Raw genomic sequence first — 25,379 nt, 5'->3', positions numbered from 1 at the left:
CAGTTCCAACCCCCTGCCACTGGCAGGGACACCTTCCACTGGCACAGCTTGCTCAAGGTCTCATCCAACTTAGCCTTGAACACCACCAGGGTGGGGGCATCCACAGCCTTTCCTGGCACCCTGCTCCAGTGTCTCAGCACCCTCACTACAGAATGCCTATATCTGCCCTCTACATGCACAGGTAGATGAGTCCTGCTGTCAGTGATGCTGTTGGGCAAGCCTGGCTGTGGAGACTACCGCAGAAGCTGGTGGAGGTGGAACTGCTCAGGGTGGTCCAGTGCTTGGCTGTGGGAGTTTTTCCTGTACCAAGTATAATGCTCAAATTCTAGTGCTAGAATCAGTTGCAAAATAACCATGTATCCCTGGGACTAAACTTTCCAGTTGTTAGATAAACAGCCTTACACTTTGGAACTGGTTCAGGAGGACCTTCCCTTCCCCCTCACCCTGTTCTCGCTTGAGCAGGAGATCTGAGAGCGCTGAACAAAACCCAAACCTATTTCTAAATCCTGAAGTAGCTGTTGAACTGATTGTTAAGCCCAGCCCAACTGAAACGAGGTAAATGCCTCTTGCACCTGCAGAGCAAGGCTGCAGCTGTCAGAAGCTTGTTTATCACTTCAGTGCTTGGTGGGTCCAGGTGCTTGGGCGCAGTGACTTCCCCCAGCGTGGTGGTTTGATGTTTTAGATCTTCAGCAGGAAAGATGTCCTTGCTTTATGCAGCAGCCTGTATGCTTAACCTTTGCATGAGTGAAGCTGCCAGGAAGCCAGATGTCATTTCAGAGGCTTATTTTAAAGTGTGCTTAGATAAAGCACTCCTCTTATCAGCCCTGAAAGCTGATTTGAAAGATGGGAAATTTTCAGGTGAAGAACTGAAAGGACATTCTTTTACTGTTGACTTTATCAGGTAAATCTTTACTGTTTTGTCCTTCAACTTGGTTACCAGAAGCTGATCTTGTCAGAATGCAGTCATCTGTAAAGGGAATTGCCCAAGTGGGAGGACACATGGTTCTGTCCTCTTTTGCACTGTTGTTGTCTGCAGATGTTACGTGCTTGACTTGCCTTACCTGCTGCCATTTAAAGCTGCTAGCTTTCTGTCCCAGGCAGTGAAGATTAAACTGGAGGCTCTCCCCCTTCTGTTTTTTTTTAACCTGGTATTTTTATGCTCAAATAAAACTGAGCTATTTTTCCATGTAGTAATTGGAGTGGAGCCCATTTTACTTGGTTACTGACTGACACCTTCTGCCCCTTTGCTGCCCACGCAGGAGCTTTCATAGATTCATTTCCTTGCTACTTGGGCTCTTCTTTTAATGGCTCATGGAACTAGATGGGTGTTGTATAACTGGAGGCCTTTCAGTGTGCCATCTTTTGAGGTGGTGTCTCCTGCCAGATGAATTCAAGTTCCTTGGCTAGCAAATTACAGATGGTCAGCGACGATTGAGAAGACATTTGGGCCTTGAGAGGGAGCTTGGTTGTCTGTTGGGCACCCTATCTCCTATCTATTCAGAGCACTTTCATGCTCTCAAAAGGCAGATAATACAGCAGAAGGCTTTAGCCATGCTATGCAAGCCTGCACAGAACCTTAGTCTTGCATAGCTCTTACTCCAAGTGACTTTGGGGGTTTATGTGAAAATAGGTATTTGTGATGAACTGCTGAAATAAGGATAGGCACAACTGGGAGCTCATTCATACATCAGGGCTGGAGCAGCTCTCCTGTGAGGGTAGGCTGAGAGTGTTGAGGCTGTTCAGCCTGGAAAAGGGAAGGCTCCAAGGAGACCTTAGAGTTGGATTCCAGTATCTGAAAGGGACCTACAGGAAGCCTGGGGAGGGACTGTCTAGTAGAAGGGCTTGTGGTGATAGGATGAGGGGTAATGGTTTGAAACTGGAGGAGGGGAGATTTAGGTTGAACGTTAGGAGAAAGCTCTTGACAATGAGGGTGGTGAAATGTTAGAACAGTTGCCTGGAGATATGATGGAGGCCTCATCCCTGGTGACTTTCAAGGTCAAACTTGATGGAGCACCAAGCAACCTGATCTAGTTGGAGATGTCCCTGCTGACTGCTTGGGGCTTGGACGAGAAGGCCTTGGAGAGTCCCTTCCAACTTGATGCATTCTGTGGTTCAGTGCAGCTGCACAATGCTCTTCTGCAGAGGTAGAATTTTGAGCCAAAGACTGAAAGTTCTCTTGCACCACTAAATTGGGTGTAATATTTTGTCATGAGAGGGAAATGTTAGTTGTAGAATGAAGAATTAGGACAGCAAGGCTCGGGGGAAGTGTATTTCATGTGACTGCGAGCACTGAGATGTATGGATATTTACAGAACACTGCTAAGCACTTGAGCTCTAAATTTAGCTTGAGCTGCAGTTCACCAGCTGTACTATTTACTGAAAAATATTTGGCCTGCCATAGGTTCCTTGTTTTTAATTTCCATAGTTGTACTCAAGCTAAGGTTAGGAAGACTTCCCTGGCTGAGGATGACTGAGCTCATTAGTTCCCTGAAATACCAAGCAGCAGCAGGTTAACTCCAGAGCTTTTCACCTGGCCCGAGGCCTCCAGCAAGAACATGTCACGCCTGGGATCATAAAACCAAACCTACCAGCTGGGCTTTGTATCTTAAACTCTTCAGGATGAACCTGAAAGCAAACAGGAGAAGGTTTATTAGCTCTGTGTGTTTGGGGAGCAGGTTGCATGCGTGCCACTGGTGAGGCCGCACCTCAAACACTGGCTTCAGTTTTGGGCCACTCATGCCAAGAAGGGCATTGAGGGGCTGGAGCAAGTCCAGAGGAAGGCAACAAAGTTGGTGAAGGGGCTAAAGAACAGGTCTGGTGAGGAGCAGCTGAGGGAACTGGGGGTTTTCAATCTGGAGAAGAGGAGGCTGAGGGGAGACACCATTGCTCTCTACAGCTCCCTGAAGGGAGGTTGCAGTGAGGTGAGGCTTGGTCAGTTCTCCCTAGTATCAGATGATAGAAGGAGAGGAAATGGCCTGAAACTGTGCCAGGGAAGCTTTAGGTTGGAGACTAGGAAAAATTTCTTTGCAAGAGTGGTCAGAAATTGGAAGAGGCTGCCCATGGAGCTGGTGGCATCCCCATCCCTGGAAGTGTTGAAGAAACGTGTGGCCATGGCATTCTGTGATGTGGTTTAATGCCCGTGGTGGTGGTGGGCTGCTGGTTGGACTCACTGGCAGCTCATCTGCCTTTAAAAATTTTAGTAACCAGTTTAGGTCTTTATTTTGTGTGTTTCTCAGTGAAGTTGGATGAGTTCTGCCCCCGAAGACTGCGACATCTTGCTCACCAAAGTGGTGTTACCTTTTCTCCAGCACATGACCTGGCTGTGAGTTCTGCAGACTGGAAGCCACCATCTTAACCCAGGATGTTGTTCGCTGCTGCTGCTGCTTCTTGCAGCTTTTCTCCATCTCACTGAGAAGGCTTTTCACAAGGTCTGCTTTTCCAGTTGGGAAACTCTGAGCACTCCTTGTTCCCTCTGACTTGAAGGGATTTGCTGCAATGGGTTTAATTAAGATGGGCTCCCAAGGCTGTGTGTGATGGTTGAGGCTTGGCTTCCTCCTACTCAGAGCACTCACCTCTGAAGTGTGGGAGATGGAGTAGAACGGAGTGCAGGATGCAGCCTGATTTTAGTGATGGTGTCTATTTTGTCACAGCTGTCTCAGGGACCAGTTGCTGTTAGAATTAAGATGGTTTAGGGTCAAAACAGTGAAATCCTGGGCTCCATAGTGATTTGAGGCGACTGAGGCAAGCAGCCCTCGTATCTATTCTTGTCTGTCTCTGGAGGCAGTAACAACCCAAATCCCAGTTTTTCAACCTCAAAAGTGGTGAACTCTAGTCCTGTCTTGCATGTTAACTGAGGGATGTTCTTCAGTAGACACTCTTCAGCTCTTGCTATTCCTGCTTCTGGAGCATGTGGAGTAGCTGAGAAACTTGACTTCAGTGGCCGTCACAATGCCTTCTAACCTATTTTTCTTGTCCCTGTTTGCAGTTCTGTGCTGGACTTGTGACAGCCTTAATCCAGGCTTCAACACCTCCGAAGATTGAGGCTTCCTTCTAATAAACTGGCTTATGAAAGCCTTGTGTGGAGAAAGCTGAGAGAATCTGTAGCTGAAGAAATCTCTTTAGTCTTGAAAAAGAAACTCTGAATTGCTAATGATGGAGCTAACAATTTGAGTTTGAGCCTGTGCAGAGAGTGTTGTTGAGCCTTCCCTTATTTTGTCACAGCTGAACTTTTCAGGGAGAGGAGCTCCTGTTTAAGTTGGCTTTGCTAGACAATTGTGAAACAGTTTCAACAGAGCCACAGAATGGCTTAGGTTGGAAGAAACTCTTAGAGATCATCTACTCCAAGCTTCCCACCATAGGCAGGGATGCCTCTCAACTAGACTCAGCCATTCAAGGCTTCATCTAACCTGGCCTTGAACCTCCTCAGTGAGGAGGCACCCACAACCTCCCTGGGCAGCCTGTTCCAGAGTCTCACCAGCCTCATACTGAAGAACTTCTTCCTCAGATCCAGTCTAACCCTGCTCTCCCTCAGCTTCAAACCATTCCCCTTTGTCCTGTTGCTAGACACTTATGAAAAGTTCCTCTCCAGCCTTCCTGTAGGATCCCTTCAGGTATTGGAAGGCAGCCTGGAGTCTTCTCCAGGCTGAACAACCCCAGGTCTCTCAGCCTATCTTCATAGCAGAAGTGTTTCAGCCTTTGAATCTTCTCTGTGGTCCTCCTCTGGACTCACTCCTGCAGCTCTGTGTCCTTCTTAATGCTGGGGACATAAGAAGTGGAACACAGTATTTGAGGTGGAAATTTCAGTTTGGAAAGGTTTCTTGGACACTGCACAAAGTGCTGGGAGGCCAAAACGAAAACCCCACCCAGCCCACATCTTTCATCTAGGGTCCAGTAGCAAAGCAGATGTAGATCTGGAGTTAGTACAGCAGGCCTGATTAGCTGCTTTGGCTTGCTGAAGCAGATATAATATTTTAAAGGACCTATTTATCCCAGTTGGAATTTTGACTCCAGCTAATCCTTCTGCTGGGAGCTGGCTAAGTATGGGATTGTTGGTAATAAGGGTTCCATGTAGCTCTCTGAAGAGCAGGAAATAAAGGAACAGCAAAGCAAGAACAACCTTGTGTGTTTACACTGGATAATTTTATCATAGTATCAGTCAGGGCTGGAAGGCACCACAAGGATCATAGAGTTCCAACCTTCCTGCCATGGACAGGGACACCCCACACTAGATCAGGCTGGCCAGAGCCTCATCCAGCCTGGGCTTAAACACCTAAAACAATTTTAGTGGAGTAGGCAGAAAGAAATGGGGTTGTGCTCATGAGGAAGCACCTACATTGATGTTATCTGAAATCTTGGGTCTTCTCTGCTTTATCCAAGATGGAGCTGCCAGAGAAGTGTTTCAAGTGTTCCAAACAGCCCTGGAGCAGGCAGCCCAGAGAGGTTTTGGAGTCTCCTTCTCTGGAGACTTAGAAGATCTCTCAGTGCGTTCCTGTGTGACCTGCTCTAGGTGATGCTGCTCTGGCTGGGGGGTCGAACTGGCTGATCTTTAGAGGTGCCTTCTAACCCCTACCATTCTGATTGTGTGAAATTTTCCCAGTGAGCTGAGCTGTTGCTGGAACATTTTGTCCTGCAGGATGCAGAGGAGGAGGAGGAGTGGGTTGGAAATGAGTCTGGCTGCCTTACTTTCTTAGAGCCAAGCAGAGAGGGTTTTTTTTTTGTTGAATTGGCTTTATGTTCTTCATCAGGACTCTTCATCTCTTTGAAAGTAGGTTGTCAAACTGGATGAGCCTCTGACATCCTTTAATTGACTGGGGGTTGGATGATCTGTATTTTTAGTAGTCTTCCCAAAAAAAGGGCCCCAGTGACGTCACTGAGGAGAGAGAGAATTCGTGACAGGAGCATTTCTTCTCTCCCCTTCATTGCAGCAGAGATATTTTTTCCCCCCACTGTCATTACTACTTGTGGCTGAAGTTCTCAAGCAGTAAACCTTCTCTTTACGAGTACTATAGAGATGGAACAAGAAACCTGCGTGTCTCAGACTTCACCATGTGTTATAGAACTGGGAGTGGCCTGCATCAGGAGCAGGGAGGTCATTCTGCCCCTGGACACTGTGCTGGTTAGGCTGCACCTTGAATCCTGTGTCCAGTTCTGGGCCCCTCAGTTTAGGAAGGAGGTTGACTTGCTGGAATGTGTCCAGAGAAGGGCAACAAAGTTGGTGAGGGGCTTGGAGCGCAGCCCTGTGAGGAGAGGCTGAGGGAGCTGGGGTTGCTTAGCCTGGAGAAGAGGAGGCTCAGGGGAGACCTTCTTGCTCTCTACAACTACCTGAAGGGAGGTTGTAGCCAGGTGGGGGTTGGTCTCTTCTCCCAGGCAACCAGCACCAGAACAAGAGGACACAGTCTCAAGCTGTGCCAGGGGAGGTTTATGCTGGAGGTTAGGAGGAAGTTCTACACAGAGAGTGATTTGCCATTGGAATGTGCTGCCCAGGGTTGTGGTGGAGTCACCATCACTGGAGGTGTTCAGGAGGAGACTTGATGGGGTGCTTGGTGCCATGGGTTAGTTGATTAGGTGGTGTTGGATTAGTTGATAGGTTGGACGTGATGATCTTGAAGGTCTCTTCCAACCTGGCTTATTCTATTCTGCAGTGGTGAGGCTGGCTCCATCAGTTCCCATTCTCCAGCTGTGAGCCAGCTCAGCTTTGGCTTGCATTGGGAGTTTCATTTTTACCTTCCATTTATTCCTTATCAGCAGTCCCCAACTTTCAGCAACAGAAGCAGCTTCTCTTCCCCATCACCTCACCTCTACACCCCCATCTTGAGGAGATCCTACTAAGATTAAGGCTGACTCCCATCTTTGGTGGTGTGTGTTTATCTTGGATAGCTCAGTTAGCTCATTGTTCTGCCTCCTCAAGCTCAGGGAAAGGTGGCCCTGGTCTTGTGGGACTTCATCCAACTTGGAGCTCCCAAAGGTGCCTGTTATTACCCCAAGGCTTGGAGGATCTTGGTGTTTGAACTTGCATGGCTTGGCTCAGCTGCTGCCTGTAGAGACTTGGTGACAGCAGAGGTGTGTATCTTTGGAGTGTGCTTGCAGGTTGTGCAGAAAGCAGGGCAGCTACCCACAGTGGTAGGCAAAACTTGCTTGTGCCAAGATCTAGGCCATGAGGCAGATGGGGAAATGCAGGTTCAGCAGGATCTACATTGCCCTGATGTTTGACATGGTCAAATGGTTCCTGTTACTGAAAATCCACCTGGTTTGAAGTGCAGAGCAGTTGGGGAGGGGTTCAGGTTGATGAGCACAAAGCGCATGATAAGGAGAGGCTGAAAATGGAAGTTGGCTGCCTTCAGCCAGCCTTGGGAAGAAGAGATACAGTAACCAGTCTCCTGTCTGTGAGTCCATTAAATAGAGACCAGAAGGTATGGAAACAAACAAAAGCCACACAAGGTTTTTCCATTGCAGAGGAGTAATGGAAGGAACATCCTTGTGTGAAGGATTGGGGGCCAGAAGCTTGTAAGGCTTGGAAGTAATTCTTGGTAGTGTCAATGCCAGCAGGCTAGTGGAGCTGGAGGGACTGCTAAGAATCTCATCTTGTAACAGCCAGTGTGAACTGGGAGCATGGAGGAAAGGGAAGCAATTCCCAGTAAAGGATAAAGAGCTTGACTGGAGTGAACCAGGACTTTGGTCTCTTTGGGTTAAGGTGGTGAGGCTCCAGGGGTGACTTCAAATCATCTTGAGCTGGGAAGTTTCACTAGCCAAAAGAGTGTGCATTGGAGGAGGAAAATAGGAGCAGCTGATGTTCAAACCATGCCTCAGAAGGGGACATCTAATTGGTAATTCTGGTGTGGGACAGGCTGATGCCAGCCAGCTTTCCTCCCTGGCTTTTTGCTTGCTTTCCTCTTTCCTGAGTTGTTGGGCACAGGTGTCCTGGGAAGTTCTCGAAGCAGTGTCACAGTCCCACACCATGCCCACACAAGAGTTTGTCTAGTTCATAGCTAACCAGGCTGGGGAACTGATCCAGCTGGGAAACAACCTTTACCCCAGACAAAAGGAAGTGCTTTGCTTTTATCCAACTGTGCAAATTCCTTGCTCTCATTCTTGGTGTGGCAGCAAACAGCCTTCTGCTGGCATCCTGCAGTGGGTAGCCAAGGAGCTAGAGAGGAAGATGTGCTGGCAGTTGTGATGGCAGCTGAGATACACCAGACTGCAACTTGTATTGGCTTTCATTGGGAGAGTGTGGTGATGGTCATGTTTCTTCATAGAATAGTTTGAGTTGGAAAGGACCTTGAAGATCATCTAGTTCCAACTCACCTGTCATGGGCAGGGACACCTTCCACTAGACAGGTTGCTCAAGGCCCCATCCAGCCTGGCCTTGAACACCTCCAGAGAGGTGGCATCATAAACAGCAAGAAGGACTGCCCAGGAGGAACAGATATTTAGTGTAGAAGAGTCAGTGCTGATGCCCACAGCATATGCCTGATCTGGTGGCTTGCTCTGGATCAGCATTAGCCAAGCACAGGGTGCTGAACAGGGTGCTTGGTGGGCAATTTCTGATTCCTATTCTGGATGTTTAGATCTAGTTTAACCTTCACCAGGTTTAAAAGGGGCTGTGATGATGTTCAGTTGTGCCATGGAAGAAGCTGGATTTAGATGAAACATTAGGAGGAAATTCTTCCTCCTGAGGGTGGAGAGACACTGGAACAAGCTGGCCAGAGCAGTTGTGGAGGCTCCAAACCTGAAGGTGTTATAAAGCAGGCTGGATGGGCCCTGGAGCAGCCTTGTCTAGTAGGAGGTGTCCCTGCCCATGGCAGGGGGGTTGGAACTAGGTGGTCTTGAAGGTCCCTTCCAATCCATGCCATGGTGGTGGTTGGTCCTGCCACTGAATATTGCCCTGTTCCAACCCTTGCCCTTAGCCTTGCAGAGTATTTCTTGAGCCATACTTGGCTTTGGCAGATGCTGACACTGAAAAGGGTGTGTGTAGCTTTTAGTGGTGAGCTTATCAACCCTGAGTGGTTTTGATATTAGACTTGGTGTGAGTTCAGAACAAGATGTGGTAGCAATGCTTCAAGTGGCTGGGTGCTTTCCTGAAAGATAGGACATGCTCAGTAAAAATAGACCAGTGGAATCTTCACATCTCTGGGTAGAGTTATTTGTGGTTGAGGAGCATTTGTAAGCACCTTAGAGCAAATAAAAGTAGGTCTGAGAATGAGGCCAAAACTGGGCAGAGAGTGTCATGATGGGACAGCTCTCAGACCAAGGGAAGCAGTTACACAGCAGACAGCTGTGAAGGTGAAGTGGTTGATGGTTGGTGTAGGAAGATCATGTTCAGCAGGTCAAGGGAGGTTCTTTTTCTCCTCTACCCTGCTCTGGTGAGACCGCAGTTGGACCGTTGTGTCCAGTTCTGGGCTCTCCAGTTCAAGAGGGACAGGGATATACTGCAGTGTCCAACAAAGGCTATGAGGATGATGGTGGGACAGGAACATCTGTCTGAATAGAGGCTGAGAGACCTGGGGCTGTTTAGTCTAGAGAAGAATAGCCTGAGAGGGGAATCTTATTGATACTTGTATCTGAAGGGTTGAGGGCTAGAAGAAGGGGGCAGGCTCTCCAATGGTGTGATAGGACAAGGGGCACACACAAACTGGAACAGAGGAAGTTCCACCTCAACATGAGAGGAAGCTTCCTTAGTGTGAGGGTGCAGGAGCCCAGTGAGGTTGTGGAGTCACCATCCCTGGAGGTGTTCAGGAAACCTCTGCATGTGGCACCTGGTGGCATGGTTTAGTGACCACAGTGCTGTTGGGTTGATGGTTGGACTGGATGGCGTGTCAAACCACCACAGATGGTCTTAGAGGTCTTTTGCAACCACAGCAACTCTGTGATTATGGGAAGGGAGTTGGCTGAAGGTGCTGTGAAGAAATGAGAATGAAAGCTGTTGCAGGGCTTGGGTTTGAAAACTGGAAGTGCACTTGAAAGAACTGTGGTAACTCTGAAAGACTTGATGGTAGAAGGAGGAAAATGAAGAAGTTGAAGTCCTGTGGTTTTGTTCTGGTTCTTGAGAAGTGAAAGAGTGAGGTGGAGTTGAGGAAAGCACAGAGGTCTGTTTGCTGGGGTAGGAATAACCAACTACTAAAGACTGGTGGGAGACAGGAGTGATCCTGCAGCAGCTAAAGGGTTGGTGATGCTGTGGGAGGAGAGGGAGGAGAAGAGATTCTGTAGAGGATGTTTAGGATGGAGAGAGGCAGCTGGTGAACCTGGAGCTTTGGATTTATCTGACTGCTCCCAGGATAAAGATATCTCAGCTTTTGTCAGTGATGCTTTTAGGTGTGTGGTAATCTGGCCTGCTTACACATTTCAGGTGGGGTGTTTGCTGACAGGTAGCAATTATAGAAGCTTTAAAACAGCAAAAAGCACACAGGATCTGTTAGAAGTAGCTGAGGGTTTGGGAAGTGGATGCAGCATTTGAGTTAACTCCCTGCTCCACTCTGCTTGTTAAGAAGGGTTTAGTGATGGAGCAATGTGGTAGAATGGCTGCAAATGGTATTGGACAGGGCAGTGTGGTGGGGGCCTGCATGCTTCATGTGCTGGTCTGGTTTCACCAAATGCCAGGTGGGAGGCCACCCCAAGATCATCTGCTCCAACCTTTCAAGGTGATGGTGTAGTTGAAATGAGCTTGCCCAGCACCCTGTCAAACTGAGTCTTGAAATCATCCCATGGAAGGGATTCCACTGCTTCCTTTGGAAGATGATTCCAGTGTCCAACTCTTCTCCTGGGGAGCCATTCTCTCTGGAGTCCAATGGGAATCTCCTCACCAGGACCTTGTCCTCATCACCACTTGTCTTTTCCATGGGAGTCCTTGTAAAGAGTTTCCACCTTCTTGGTAGCCTCCCTTTCTCTACTGGTGCATGGCAACATAGTATTAAGTTTAGCTGGCAAAGACTTCTGTAGGAGTTGAGGGAAAGCTCCAGTCTTCTGCCCTGGATAATCATCCTAGATAGAATCAGTCAAACAGGAAACAGCCAAATAATATCCTGATCTTTACTGTTTGAGTCCCATCTCCCTCCTGTAATGCATGAGATCTCAACAGGAGTGTTTTTCCATGAATGGAGATGTGGAGGGGAGGCTTAAACTGGAGATGAGGAAGAAGTTCTTGACAGTGAGGCTGGGGAGACACTGGAAGAGGTTGCCCAGGGAGGCTGTGGATGCCCCCTCCCTGGAGGTGTTCACAGCCAGGTTAGATGAGGTTTTGAGCAAGGGGGTTGAACTGCATGGTCTTGAAGTTCCTTTCCAACCCAAACCACTCTGTGAATCTGAGTCTGCAGCAGGAGGCAATGGTCAGAGTGCTCTACCTGCCTGAATGACTGGGCCAAACACTACTGCTGTTACTGCAATGCTAACTGTGAGCTACATAAGAACTTTTCTGACTCTTTTTTTTCTCTCCTGTGTTTTCTGTCCCAATCTTACAGAAAACCAGACATGATACACTGACAGCATTGGGAATAAACCTTGGCAATAAGATGGAAGCATAAATCTCAAGACTTGAAGCCAAACCAGAAAAAATGGCTCATGAGTACTGAAACTGAAGACTGAAGCACCTCCAACACTTCTGTGTGAGCAGTGGAAAAGGAGCAACTACCATGGTAACACTAATAACAGAAAAGCTGCAGAACCAGAGCTTGGATGATCTGACCTGTAAAACCTACAATATCAATCTGGTAAGCATCTGCCAACATACCATTTAATGGCAGTGGGGTGCCAGGGAGAGAGGTGACTGCGAGCTGCACAAGTTCAGGAAGGTAGATCAGCCAGGAGTCAGCTGGTCAAGGCTGGGCTGGAAAATGGGTGAGAATTGTAGCAAGGACACAGAGCACCACACACTGAAGTTTCAGTTCTTAGCCTTTACAAGGCAGGCATTTTGGTGCTGGAGTAGGTCCAGAGAAATTAGTGAAGCTGGCAAAGGGTCTGGAGGACAGGTCTGGTGAGAAGCAGCTGGGGGAACTGGGGTGGTTTAGTCTAAAGGAAAGGAGACTGAGGAGAAAAATGTGATGAAGCTGTTGATGTGGTGCCCTCAGGAAGTGTAAGGATCTGTATGGTGTCCATCTTCCTTGTAGGACAGAATCAGAATCACTTTGGCTGGCAAGTGCTTTAAGATCATCTTGTGCAACCATTCTTTAACTCTCCAAAGGCTGGTGCTAAACCATGGCCCCCAGTACCTCTTTGAAAACACCTCCAGGGATAGGGATTCAACCACCTCCCTAGGCAGCCTGCTCCAGTCTTTGACAACCCTTTCAGGGAAGTATCTTCTAATGTCCAACTGTAAACCTGCCCTGGTGCAACTTGAGGCTGTTTCTTCTCATCTTGTCACTTCTTATTAGTGAAGAGACCAACCCCCCTCACTTCAGTCTCCTTTCAGGGAGTTGTAGAGACTGATGAGGTCTCCCCTCAGGCTTCTCTTCTCCAGGCTGAACACCCCCATTTCCCAATGCACAAGAAGAGGTTCTGCTTTTGAAGAAGCATTTCACCACAGACCCACTTTCTTGCATGAAGCTTGTTTGGTTTACTTTGTGTCTCTCTATCTTAAATGGGCTTTTCTGACCCCAGGAAGCTCTCCAGAGGCACTGGATCTCAGTGGGGTTTTTTAACATCTCTTTTAAAAGCAGGAGATGGCTGTGGCATGACCTCTTGAGTTTGCACTTCAGGAAGACTGCCATGTTGAATAACTTGGCCTTACTGTAAGGAACACTTCCTTGTGGCAGAGGGAGGCAGACTGCTCTGTCAAGGTTCTTCATGACTGCAGTCACTCCTTGAGGGTGATAAAACAGAAAACCCTCTTCATCCAGGAAGCTTCAGGTGGATCCTAACACAAAGGGGATGAGCGGGGGAGGGTAGGGCATAGCCACCCCAGGAGAGCTGATAAACTGGTTCAGTGCCCTGTTAATCATATCTGGAGGGACTTCTGTCATGTGCTGGGTGGATAAAAAGATCCTCCCTTCTCTATAAACAATTTACAGCCTGATAGTCTACTCAAGCTTGGACTTCCAGACATCATTAAAGTACAGCACCAGATAGTGTTTCCAAGTGGTTGTAGTGTGATAGGAAGTCAAGTGTGTATCGTAAAGGAGATCCTTGACTACTTCTCCCTCTTATTTCAGTGCCTTGAGCTTTTACTGGAAACACTGCAGCTTCCTGCCCCTTTCCTTCTTATGATGTCACTTGTGGCATTCTTAGCCCTGGGTTTGGTCTGAATCTCCAAAGAATTAGCCTTCTGTATCTTAAATGGTTGTTGATCCAGAGTCATGTTAAGTTGCAGTGTGTATTGTGTCTGCTTGGTCATGGAGCTGAGCACTGACTTCACCAGGAGCTGATCAGAAGGCTCTGAGGACAGGGTTGCTGTCTGTTACAGAGCACTGTAGCCAGATGGTGTCTGTGATCCCACTTTTTCAATGTCCCCCTTTGGGACATGCTTTAGTGGCCATGGTGGTGTTGGGCTGATGGTTGGACTCAGAGGGCTTTTCCCACCCAAACAGCTCTGTGACTCTGTATTTCTGTAACTGGCAACAGCAGTTGTAAAAAGCAGCCAGTAGCAGTGACTGCTGCTCCTGCTGTCAGGTTGTAGACTTCTGATAGTGTGAGTGATTCATTCCATAAGCTGATGGAGATTCAGACTTGGGGTTCAGTTCAGCTGCTTACTCAAAGTAGCTTTCAGTAAAAGGAAGCTATAAATGCTGCTGCAGATACAAATGCAAAGTGAAAAACAAGTGATTGGTCTCATGCAGATGTTGATCAACCATCTGTTGACTAAAATCCTGTCCTTTCATCAATTCCATTGTTTCCTACCTCTAAAACAGTAGCACCAAGGGAATGTTACCCTGCCTTAGCATTTGTGTCTTGTCTGTGGAGCTGAAGGATATGAAGTTGTCAGCAGCACCCCCTCTGTTGCTATACAGCAGGAAAGAAAAGCTTTGTAGCCCAAGGATGTTTGTTTAAAAATTGACTTTGTCTCTAGGAAGGAAGTGTGTGTGTGTGTGTGTGTGTACAGCACTGTCTGCTCTGCCTGGACACAGAGCAGTGTTCACATCAAGGGTGCTGCTCTCTTCTAAAGCAGCCTTCCTCTCCACCCTGGTGGTGATGGGAGAATGAAGAACTGTTCTTGGGCTCTGATGGAGCCTTCAGCCATTCATGACTCCTCTTGAGCAAGCTCTGTGCTTTGCCTGCAAAACACATCCCATGTAGGAATGCCTTTGTGGTGATATTTTGGAGGTAACCTTAGTTAAGAAAATGGAAAGCACTCTGCACACAAACTTGTCTTGCTGTGCAGCTGCTCCTGGCAAAGCTTCATGGTGAATTCTGAAGCCCTTTTCCACACAAACCTTGCTTTAAGCATGGCTTTTGTTGTTTATTGGTGGTGGTTCCCTCCCCTCACTGTCATTTCCCAAACTGTCAGTCTGCAAAAGGTGATTTTTGGGTAGGAATGATTGGTTTTAGTGGCTCTTTAAGAAACAAGAAAACCTTTTGCTGCACTGAACCTAAGAAAATGTAAAATGCTTGCTAGCAAAGCCTGATGTGGGCAGTGGTCATTCTGGAGACCCTTAGGAGTGAGGGGTTTGGAACACAAGCCTTGTGAGGAGAGACTGAGGGTGCTGGGGTTGCTTAGCCTGGAGAAGAGGAGGAGACTCAGGGGTGACCTTATTGCTCTCTACAACTACCTGAAGGGAGGTTGTAGCCAGGAGGGGGTTGGTCTCTTCTCCCAGGCAGCCAGCACCAGAACAAGAGGACACAGTCTCAGGCTGCACCAGGGGAGGTTTAGGTTGGATGTCAGGAAGGAGTTCTATACAGAGAGAGTGAGAATCCAACCATCAACCCAGCACCACCATCGCCATTAAACCCCAACTGCCATGTCCACAGGTTTCATGAACCCCTCCAGGGATGGGGATTCCACCACCTCCCTGGACAGCCTGTTTCTATCCTGACCACCCTTGCAGCAAAGGCTGAAGGAGCTGAGGTTGCTTGGCCTGGAGAAGAGGAGGCTCAGGGGAGACCTTCTTGCTCTCTACAACTACTTGAAGGGAGGTTGTAGCCAAGTGGGGGTTGGTCTCTTCTCCCAGGCAGCCAGCACCAGAACAAGAGGACACAGTCTTAAGCTGTGCCAGGGGAGGTTTGGGCTGGATGTTAGGAAGAAGTTCTTCCCAGACAGAGAGGTTGTCCATTGGAATGTGCTGCCCAGGGAGGTGGTGGAGTCACCATCACTAGAGGTGTTTAGGAGGAGACTGGATGGGGTGTTTGGTGCCATGGTTTAGTTGTTTAGATGGGTTGGATTGGTGGTTGGGTTGGACACGATCTTGAAGGTCTGGTCTGGTCTATTCTATTTCACAGAAGCCTAGAATGGTTTGGCTTGGGAGGGTCCTTAAAGGTCATCTAGTTCCAAGTCCCTGCCATGGGCAGGGACACCTTTAGATAAGATATTCCCTTCTCTCTGCTTAAGATGAAGTCATTTTGCCTGTTCAAGTTGAAAAGGGCCACCCAATTGTCAGGCTGTAATTTCCTCTCCCCTGAAATGAGGACTGGCTCAAGGATTTTTTTTCATCGGGGTGAATTCTCACTCTTAATTCTGCCTGTTTATTCACATGGGGTAGTGCTGCAACTCTCGAAACCGTTTGGTACTTAGCCATAGATCAGAAAAGCCTCACCATAAGATGCCAGAAAGACGGTTAGAAGGACGAGCTGCTGAGGAATTTCAAAACGACCCAGCAACCCTCTGTCCTAAAGGCGTTTGGAGTGCCCACGCAGGGAAGCTGCGACCTGCCCGCAGGTTCCTTGGGGTGTGTGCGCTCTTTCACACAGTTAAAACTTCTTTTCTTTCTGATTAATTTCAGTACTCATCTGAGAAGCTGAACAAAAGTGGCAGCTTGTTCCCTTTCGAAATCAACGGTAAGTTCTGCAGCAGCCTGAGCTGTGTTTGACTGAGGTAATTGCTATAGCAAGCAGCCTTTCTTTTGTAAATAAGGTGAGGGGGATGGAGCATGCTGCTGTAGAGCCTGCTGCTTTAAGCTGTTCTTTGAACAATACTGGGAATAGCTGGTTGTTAGTTTTGTGCTTGTGATCTGCTTTGCATAGCAAAAGCCCTCGTAACACTTTTTCGGTTCAGTATCTGTGGTGTACAGAAGCAGAGCCATGCTGGTTTGCATGCTGCACATCTCTCTCCTCGGGTTCCTCAGCTGGCAGAAAGCTCTCACATCTTCACACCCCTTAAATGTTTTGCCCCGTGAAACACTCAGCACCGTGTAAACCATAAGCTGAAGTCCAGTGCCTTCAAACCAGTTTGGTTTGCTTTTCCCTCTTCTTGATCCTGCTGGACTGGGTAAATTGTCTGTCAAAAAAAACAACCCTAAAACAGTCAAATCCAAGTTAGTGATAAGTGATGATTTTTTTTGCTGTTTGGTTTGCTTTTCCCTTTCCTTGGTCTCAGTGGAATGAAGAGTAAGTTACCTATCCAAAAACCTTACACATGCCAGTTAGTTGCTACTTGATTAAAGGATGGACTTCAGATTTTGCATGTTCTGTGGGGTTGGTTTTTTTTTTTAAGCATGGAGGATTTGTCTCTGCTCAGTGGGATTCCCTCTGAGTGTGAATCTGGGTTTATGGGAGGTTTCAAAAGGGAAACACTATTTTATCTTAAATACCATTGCCATGTCAACAATGAAAACACAGCCAGCTCTTGGGCTTTTTTTTTTCTTGAACAAACTTTGCAAACCAACCTCCCAGCCTGGGAGAAAGCTTCCTAAAAGGACTTTTTTCTTTACTGTTTTAAATCAGGGCAGCCCAAGCTCGGAAATTGTCCTCCAGCCGACGTTAGGAGTTTCAAACATTATCTGGATCCCATTGTGTTGGCTGTTTTACTTGCATTGAATTATGGATGGTCTCTGCCTTGAAGAGCTTACATGCTTAAGGCAAAGCACAGTATGTGGCTGTACCCATCTGAAAGAATGGAGGAGGAAGGACAGAGGAATTCTAATAAAACATGTTGTTTGAATAGGCCAGCTGTCTGCACAGCTAAATGATTTTGAGACAATAGGGTGTTCTTTAAATAAGGTCCAAATAAACAGGATAATCCACGACATACTTGGGGCATGGAACACGCACAACTATTTGGGTTTGCAGCTTTTCGAGCTGCTCAGCACAAATCTTCTTTATCTGTTGATCACTCCAAAACTGAGTTTAGCCAGAGGAATAGTTAAGTACTTAATGGTTGGGCTGTAGCTAGGTCCTTAATATGCAGAGAGGGGGGGAAAAAAAACTTGAAATGCTCTTTCTTTAAAGCTGGGATCAGTGAAACTTAGTTGGCTAATTGGTTTAAATTAGCAGATTTTCTAACCAAGCATGAAGCACTGTTAGCTGGCCAACGGGGTGGGTGTTTTTCTTTCCCCCTTCTCTTTCCTTTGCTGCTTTTCAATTTGCACATCCAAAGTGCTGTAGCTCTTCTTACACTTCATTGTATAATGTGGAGGAACAGCTGTAAAATGTGCAGAATGTTCTCAAAGAAAGGCTTCACAAAGGAGCGAGGGGCTTCGCTGGCAGCCTGCTTTTAACCCAGCTCTGCCACTTCAGCTGGGAAGTTGGGCACTGTATTCACAGCAAGGCTTGCAGCAGGTTCTTCAGGGATAGTTTTTGTGTTGAATTAAGATTTTTAGGGGGTTAGGGTTGTATTTTTTTCCTCCCCTGCCCTTGGAGGGGGGGGAAATCAGCCTGCAGCCTGATTTCACTTTACACTGTTTGTAATTTCCAGTCCAGTTTTTCACACCACAGAACATGAACTCTTTGTAACATTTCTTGAGTAAGGTGTTAGTAAAACAGCCAAATGAAGGACAGCAGAGATTATCCTGCTCTTTATTTCAAATGGAAAGAAATCAATTCCCTGGTGGGTTCTGGCATGATTGGCTAATCCAATTTGGTTGTCCCTGTTACAGCTTTTCAGTGTCGTGTGTGCTAGGAAGCAGGTAAGGAAGCTGGCCCTGCTGCTCACTAAAACCCTTTCTCTGTAGAGGAGGAAATGTTAACAAGGTACTGGAAATGCCTGGATTGGCTCCTGAAATATTATATCTTCATGGTTTGGGAGTTGCCTACCTCTGTTTGAATGTGGGATTTTGATGAAGCTGAGCATTTGTGGCTCATCCTTCCAGGCAATCATAGAATCAATAAGGTTGGAAAAGACCTCAAGGATCATAAAGTCCAATCTGTCACCCAACACCTCATGACTACTGAACCATGGCACCAAGTGCCGCATCCAATCCCCTCTTGAACACCTCCAGGGATGGTGACTCCACCACCTCCCTGCACAGCACATTCCAATGGCTAACAAGTCTCTCTGGGAAGAACTTTCTCCTCACCTTGAGTCTAAACCTCCCCTGGCACAGCTTGAGACTGTGTCCTCTTGTTCTGGTGCTGATTGCCTGGGAGAAGAGACCAACCCCTTCCTGGCTACAACCTCCCTTCAGGTAGCTGTAGACAGCAGTGGATAAGTGGCTTTACATCGAGCTAGGTATAAAACAAAAGGTCTCTTTCCTTTCTGTCTCTCACCTGCATCTCTCTTGTGTTTTCAGAAGAGAGTCCTTGGAAAGCTTTAAATGGGGGTTGCGCAATCCAGACGGACACAAGGAGTTCAGCCTACCCTTTCCCGGTGTGCCCGTTCAGCACCGGCACGGCCAGCAATGGCGCTCTGCAGTGGCAGCAGGACCCTTCCAGCGCCTCGATGGTGTCGGGATGGATAAGCGAACTCAACCTGAACGAGAACTCGGGCCAGCCCTTGGCCCCACCGACCAAACGTCACTGCAGGTCCCTGTCGGAGCCCGACGAGCTGGCCCGCTGCCGCTCCCCGTGGAAGCCCGGCAGCTCCAAGGTCTGGACTCCCGTGTCAAAGAGGCGCTGCAACAGCGGCGGCAGCGCCACCCTGCAGCGCTGCAACAGCCACGGCAGCGCCACCCTGCAGCGAAGCACAAGCATCAGCCTGCCGCAGAACATCCTCTCGCTCAACAACGTCTTCACCGTCACCAGCTTCAACACCTCGCCGGTCCCCAGGCCTTCCTCCGCCAGCAGCGGCTTCGTGGACAGCAGCGAGGGCAGCACCAGCTCCAGCACCCGCTGGAACTCTGGAGGCCCTTGTGACTTTAACCCGAGGCGCCGCCTCTCCCTGTCCCAGGAGCACATCACGGAGACCGGGAACCTCTTGCCTTCAGCCAGCAGCACTCCCACCTCCACGCCCGAGCTGAGCCGGCGGCAGGGGCTGCTGCGGTGCCGCTCCCAGCCCTGCGTGCTCAACGAGAAGAAGAGCCGGCTAAAGCGCAGGCGGGAGGAGGACGTGCGGTGGAACAGGCCCTCCTTGGACTTTTTTAAAATGACACGGGTGAGATTTTGCTTTCCTTGGTCTGGGAAGGGAGCCCTTGCAGAGAGAGCTCCTCACCCTGCAGAGACAGCCAGCTGCTCCTCTGGAGCTGGGAGCTTCCCTTCTCTCCTTGCGCCGCTGTGCGTCACGGCCTCGCACGGAGCGAGGTTTAACCATGCCCGGGGCTGGGTGCCATGCCTGGGTCACAACAACCTCACCAAGGCTCTGGGCTTGGGGTGGAGTGGCTGGAAACTGCCCGGCAGAAAGACCTGGGGGTGCTGGTTGACAGCAGCCAAACGTAAGCCAGTGTGTGCCTAGGTGGCCAAGAAGGCCACCAAGCATCCTGGCCTGGATCAGCAATGATGTGGCCGGCAGGAGCAGGACAAGGATTTGTCCCTCTGTGCTCAGCACTGGTGAGGCCACACCATGAGGACTGGGTTCAGTTTTGGGGACCCCTCACTCCAAGGACATTATGGTGCTGGAGCAGGTCCAGAGAAGGGCAGTGAAGCTGGGGTAGGGTCTGGAGAGCAGGGCTGGTGAGGAGCAACTGGGGTTGTTTAGTCTGGAGAAAAAGGGGCTGAGTGGTAGACCTCATTGCTCTCTACAACTCCCTGAAAGGAGGTTGGAGCCAGGTGGGGCTTGGTCTCTTCTCCCTATGTAGAATGGAGCTGAGTTGCCAGCTGTGGGATGTTCTGTGACTTTTCACACAGTGGTTCCCTTTAGTGTGTCTGCTTGACTGAAGGTCTGTATGATGGCATCTGTCCTTCTCTTGTACCTTTTTGAGACAACTTGCAGCTGGAAGCACTTTCTCCTTGAGAAATAGGTGGGTACTGTGAAGCTGTGGGGTAGGTGGTTGGTTGGTTGGCCACCTGGGATGGTCTGTAGGCTTCTGACAAGGCTGGTTACCAAGTTCTAGGTGTGACTAGGCACTGAGTTTGGGTTAAGAAGCAAGTTTACTGGTTAGCTAATCAGCTCTTGCCTGTTTCTGTGTTAATCGCTGCTCAGATTAGTTTGCTAATCTACTCCAGCAATATTAGAGGGTTTGCCTTTCAGCTGCCCCTGTGGGCAGGTTTCTTGATGTAAACTGAACATACAATGTAAAAGCTGCTCTTTCTGGTGTTTTTCTGGACTTGCTTTTGATGTTACTGAAGTTCAAGAAGCGAGACAGAGCTGCTGAACATTTAGAGTTGATCAGATGCTACACCTAAATAATCCACGAGTATGGAGCAAACTTGCTCTAGCTCTTGTCCATAGGAAGGCTTTGGGACCTTGGTGGAAGGACTTTGGGTGTTGTTGGAAGGGCTTTGGGCCATGTAGATTTTTCTGCTCATTTGAAGGGGACATGGAACTAATACCCAGCCAGTCTTGATTGCTCTTTCTTCCCCTCTGAGACCTGTTTTGAAATGCTGGGGTTTGTGATAAGCTGAGCAGTCTATGCAAAGTTCATTCTGCAGTGTCAAGGCCTGATTGGGGATGGGGGGGTGAGTTTTCCAGCTATTTCAGTAGACTCTGAAGACACTACTGTGTGTCTAATCAAAGGCACAAAGTGTAGCTTGGAAATGCATCTCTGGTTTCCAAACATGCTGCACTTTAGTGAAAACATCTGTTGGAAAACCAAGGAAGTGCTGAAGACATTTGAAGTGAAAAAGAAAATAAAATGGAATGAAGCTTTCAAAAGCTGTTGAGGCTGTCTTATGCTGGCAGCTTGCTTCCCCATGACAGCGTAAGAACTCTTCCATTTCTTCCTACTCTACCTGCTCCATGTGCCCCAAACCTTGCCAGATGTGTGCTTTGAAACTGATACTGTGGCCATCAGTGTCTCTCTCTAGGTTTAAATGAGATTGCTGCTGTGCAAAACATTGTGAGCTAATACTGCAGAAGGGAATGGCTTTGAGCTGGAAGAGGGAAGATTGGCATTGGATGTGAGGAAGAAGCTCTTAATAGTGAGGGTTGGTGAGACACTGGAACAGGTTGCCCAGGGAGGATGTGGATGGCTCCCTCCCTGGAGGTGTTCAAGGCCAGGCTGGATGAGGCCTTGAGCAAGCTGGGCTAGTGGAAGGTGTCCCTGCCCATGGCAGGGGGGTTGGAACTAGGTGATCTTGAAGGTCCATTTCAACCCAGTCTGAAGACATCTGTCACTTGGTTGCCACTGAGTGAAGGTGACATTTAGCCTGGTACCTTTGGCAGGAGTGTACAAGTGTTTCTTTACTGAGAAGCTGAGGAGACTGTTGAGCTTTCACATGTGCTGCTGTGCCGTGAATTCCATCAGTCAGACCTGAGGTGCACCAAGCAAAGAGCAGCCAAGAGGTTGCACATGTTGTGCAGTGTGTGAGCAAGCTCTCCTGTGACAGATTTCATTCTGTTTCCAATCAAACAGCACTGCTGCAGTTTTGAAGCCTTTCCGGTGTTTAACATTCTTGTGCTGCTCCTCCCCCAGTGCTGGGGCATGGAGGTGTGGGGGGAAGGAAGAAACCATCTTTGTGTGGAGCTTCTTTCAACGTGTGCTCTGAAGTGGGCATTGGTCTGGTTTGAAAGAGTTAATGCAGAGTAGCTGCTTTTATATAAGAGAGGAGTGGTCTACCTCCTCGGTGCTGTGGGGTCTCTTCCTTTGGGTAAGAGCACAGTGAAAGTTCTAAGACTCTCCAAGCAGGGAAGGAATCTGGGGACTGGAGTTGTGATTTCCTAGCATGGGTTGCTTCTGCCTCCTTAGAAATGCTTTGAAGTCATCTGGATTTTATGCTAGCAGATTTTCTTGGTACTAAGAATGATCCCAAGTGCCACCCCGGGTCAGGCCAGACCCTGTAGCCTGGCACCCTGCCTGCCAGCTGCTCTGAGGCATGCAGGAACAATGGATGTGCAACCTGATACTTCCTCCAGCACGATGGCCTGGCTTCAGCCTGGGTGCATCCTGGGGGCTTCAGTGGCTCACATTAACAACTACTGATAGGTCTGTTTCCTGTGAATAATTTAGACTTTAACCTTTAATCTTGGACCTCCACAGCAGCCCACAACAGTTTACTTTTAGTAAGCTCATGTTCATCATCACCCTCTCCAAGCACCTTGATTGATTTTTCTTTCTGAATGGTCTGAAACCAGTCTAAAGCACTCAAAGGTCCCTTCCAACCCAAACCATTCAGTTATTCTATGATCTCATGGAAAGCTTTTCTGCTGTTGGCCTATGCAATGTACTGCTGCATGCCAGAGGCCAAAGACTTCAGCAGTTGGATGATCCTTAAGGCCTCTCCTAACCCAGCCCATTCTGTGATTTCCAAGGTGTGTTGGTTGTTGAAGGGCAGCCTTGTGACATGGAGGACAAATGTCTGGATGGCTGTGGATATAATAAGCAATTTGTGGCTTTCCTGAGCTTCAGCAGTGAGCATAAACTACAGGATTTTGAGTAATGGCATGCAAGTGAGCTCTGAGCTGCTAGAGTTTGGCCAGGCTCTTAAATGTATTCATTGCCAGTTAGAGTTCATAGAATGCTTTGGTTGGCAGGGACCTTCAAGATCATCTAGTTCCAACCTGCCTGACATTGGAAGGGACACCTTTCACTAGACCAGGTGGCTCACAGCTTCAGCCAGCCAGGCCTTCTCTAGAAGCTAGAGAATTGCTGATGCAGGGAAGAACACCTCTTTGGAGGGGAACAGGTATGTGGAAGGCTGGAACAGCTTCTGAAGATGTTGACTTGCTGGAACATGTCCAGAGAACAAAGCTGGGGAGGGGTTTGGAGCACAAGACCTATGAGGAGAGGCTGAGGGAGCTGGGGTTGCTTAGCCTGGAGAAGAGGAGGCTCAGGGGAGACCTTATTGTCCTCCACAACTACCTGAAGGGAGGTTGTAGACAGGCAGAGGTTGGTCTCTTCTCCCAGGCAACCAGCACCAGAACAAGAAGACACAGTCTCAAGCTGCACCAGGGGAAGTTTAGGCTTGAGGTGAGGAGAAAGTTCTTCCCAGAGAGAGTTGTTAGCCATTGGAATGTGCTGCCCAGGGAGGTGGTGGAGTCACCATCACTGGAAGTGTTTAGGAAGAGACTGGATGGGGTGCTTGGTGCCATGGTTTAGTTGATTAGATGGTGTTGGGTGACAGTTTGGACTTGATCTCAAAGGCCTTTTCCAACCTGCTTAATTCTATTCTATTCTACCCCTTGTGTAATGAATGTATGAGAGGGAGAGGCTTTGAGCAAACACCAGTGGCAATCCCAGCCCCTGTTAGGGGTGACACAGCACAGGTGATCTTGAGCTCTTCATGCCTCTCTCTGGATGGTGGTTGTCCAGTAAACTTCCAAGTGTTTTGACTAGGGTTGGAGGCTAAATTGGTTTCTTCCAAGCTGAGCCATCTGCCAGGTAGTGTGGTTATGCCTCCAGTACCCTCAAATCAAACACAAACACAATGCACAGTGGCTTGAGTTGGAGTTTGTGTGAGCAACTCTCTACATCTGGCTTCCTTATCCATCTGTGAAACCAATTGTGGAAATCATGGGCGAGGAAAGAGCTTTTAAATCATCCTGTCTAATGCTCTGTTGATGTGTGATTACTCCCCACAAAGATGTATTTCTCTATTTGGTCCACTCTAGCCTCTTACATGCCTCCAGGGATGTGGTTTCCTTTGCAGATAAAGAGCCTTTTGTGGGAAGCAGAGGCAGCTTCACTTAAGCTATAAAAATTCAAACTCACTTAAATAGTGGCATGTATTTTTGGATCTCTGTCCTACTGCCATGATAACATTTTATGGAAAGAAAAGTTTAAATTTAGCATCTTGGTCCTCTGGTTGATGACTACATGAGCTCTCTTAGGCTCAAGTTGAAAGCAGCTTCTGCAGGAGCTGTAGGTGGGAGAGCAGAGATTCAGAGATTCGTAGAATGGTTTGAGTTGGAAGAGGCCTTAAAGATAACCCAGTTCCAACCTCCCTGTCATGGACCAGCTGCCTAAACATGAGCCAGCAGTGTGCCCAGGTGGCCAAGAAGGCCAATGGCATCCTGGTCTGCATTAGGAATAGTGTGGCCAGCAGGAGCAGGGAAGTCATTGTGCCCCTGTGCTCTGCTTTGGTTAGGCCACACCTTGAGTCCTGTGTCCAGCTCTGGGCCCCTCAGCTGAAGAAGGACATTGAGACTCTTGAACTTGTCCAGAGAAGGGCAATGAGGCTGGGGAGAGGCCTTGAGCACAGCCCTGTGAGGAGAGGCTGAGGGAGCTGGGGTTGCTTAGCCTGGAGAAGAGGAGGCTCAGGGGTGACCTCATTGCTCTCTACAAATACCTGAAGGGAGGTTGTAGCCAGGAAGAGGTTGGTTTCTTCTCTCTAGCAACCAGAACAAGAGGACACAGTCTCAAACTGCACCAGGGGAGGTTTAGACTCCAGGTGAGGGGAAAGTTCTTCACTGAGAGAGTCATTTGTCATTGGAATGTGCTGCGCAGGAAGGTGGTGGAGTCACCATCCCTGGAGGTGTTCAAGAGGGGATTGGATGTGGCACTTGGTGCCATGGGTTAGTCATGAGGTCTGTGGTGCCAGGTTGGACTTGATGATCTTTGAGGTCTCTTCCAACCTTGGTGATAATGTGTGACCAGGGACACCTCCCACCGGACCAACTTGCTCAAGGCCTCATCCAGCCTGACCTTGAACACCTCCAGGGAGGGGGCAGCCACCATCTCCTTGGGCAACCTGTTCCAGGGTCTCCCCACCCTCACTGGCAAGAATTTCTTCCTGATCTCCTGCCTCAGCATACCCACCTCTTAATAATTTAAAGCTCTTCAAAGTGCTGCAGCAAAATAGGTTAATCAAAGTGAATGTCTGGTAGAGAGCAGGGAACCCTTTCAGTCATCTGAAGTTTTATTTACTGTTCTTTGTGAAGTGTTGCACAGATGCTGCTTCCTGTGCTGCACTTCTTCTGCTAGAATAAATAAATCAACTGCTGCTTTTCAAACTGGGGGGGGCAAGGCAAACCCAAATTTCTTAAGCTCTGTTGCATCAGAACACACAACCTGTGTTCCTGCCATCTGCAGTGGAGGTGTGCACAACCAGCAAGTGAA

The 25,379-nt window shown here is 48.4% G+C and overlaps 1 protein-coding gene across 2 annotated transcripts in view; it reads left to right on the top strand.

The window, feature by feature from the left end:
- The window catches only part of FAM53A (family with sequence similarity 53 member A), a 55,255-nt gene that overhangs the window by 8,165 nt on the left and 21,711 nt on the right, over nucleotides 1-25,379 (top strand). The window contains exons 1-4 of one of the 2 annotated variants that reach the window (XM_068149571.1): nucleotides 3,244-3,428; nucleotides 11,451-11,699; nucleotides 15,858-15,912; nucleotides 18,582-19,381. In XM_068149571.1, coding sequence (XP_068005672.1) covers nucleotides 11,622-11,699; nucleotides 15,858-15,912; nucleotides 18,582-19,381 — 933 coding nt within the window. In that variant the 5' untranslated portion in view covers nucleotides 3,244-3,428; nucleotides 11,451-11,621. Of the gene's footprint in view, nucleotides 1-3,243; nucleotides 3,429-11,450; nucleotides 11,700-15,857; nucleotides 15,913-18,581; nucleotides 19,382-25,379 lie in introns of those variants that run through there. The other variant, XM_068149570.1, reaches the window with a different exon arrangement.

The sequence above is a fragment of the Melanerpes formicivorus genome, unplaced genomic scaffold (genome assembly GCF_026170545.1).
Source record: "Melanerpes formicivorus ecotype bairdi unplaced genomic scaffold, bMelFor1.0.p_v2 SCAF_18, whole genome shotgun sequence".
Classification (NCBI taxonomy): Eukaryota; Metazoa; Chordata; class Aves; order Piciformes; family Picidae; genus Melanerpes; species Melanerpes formicivorus.
This window is presented reverse-complemented; position numbering and strand designations above follow the sequence as displayed.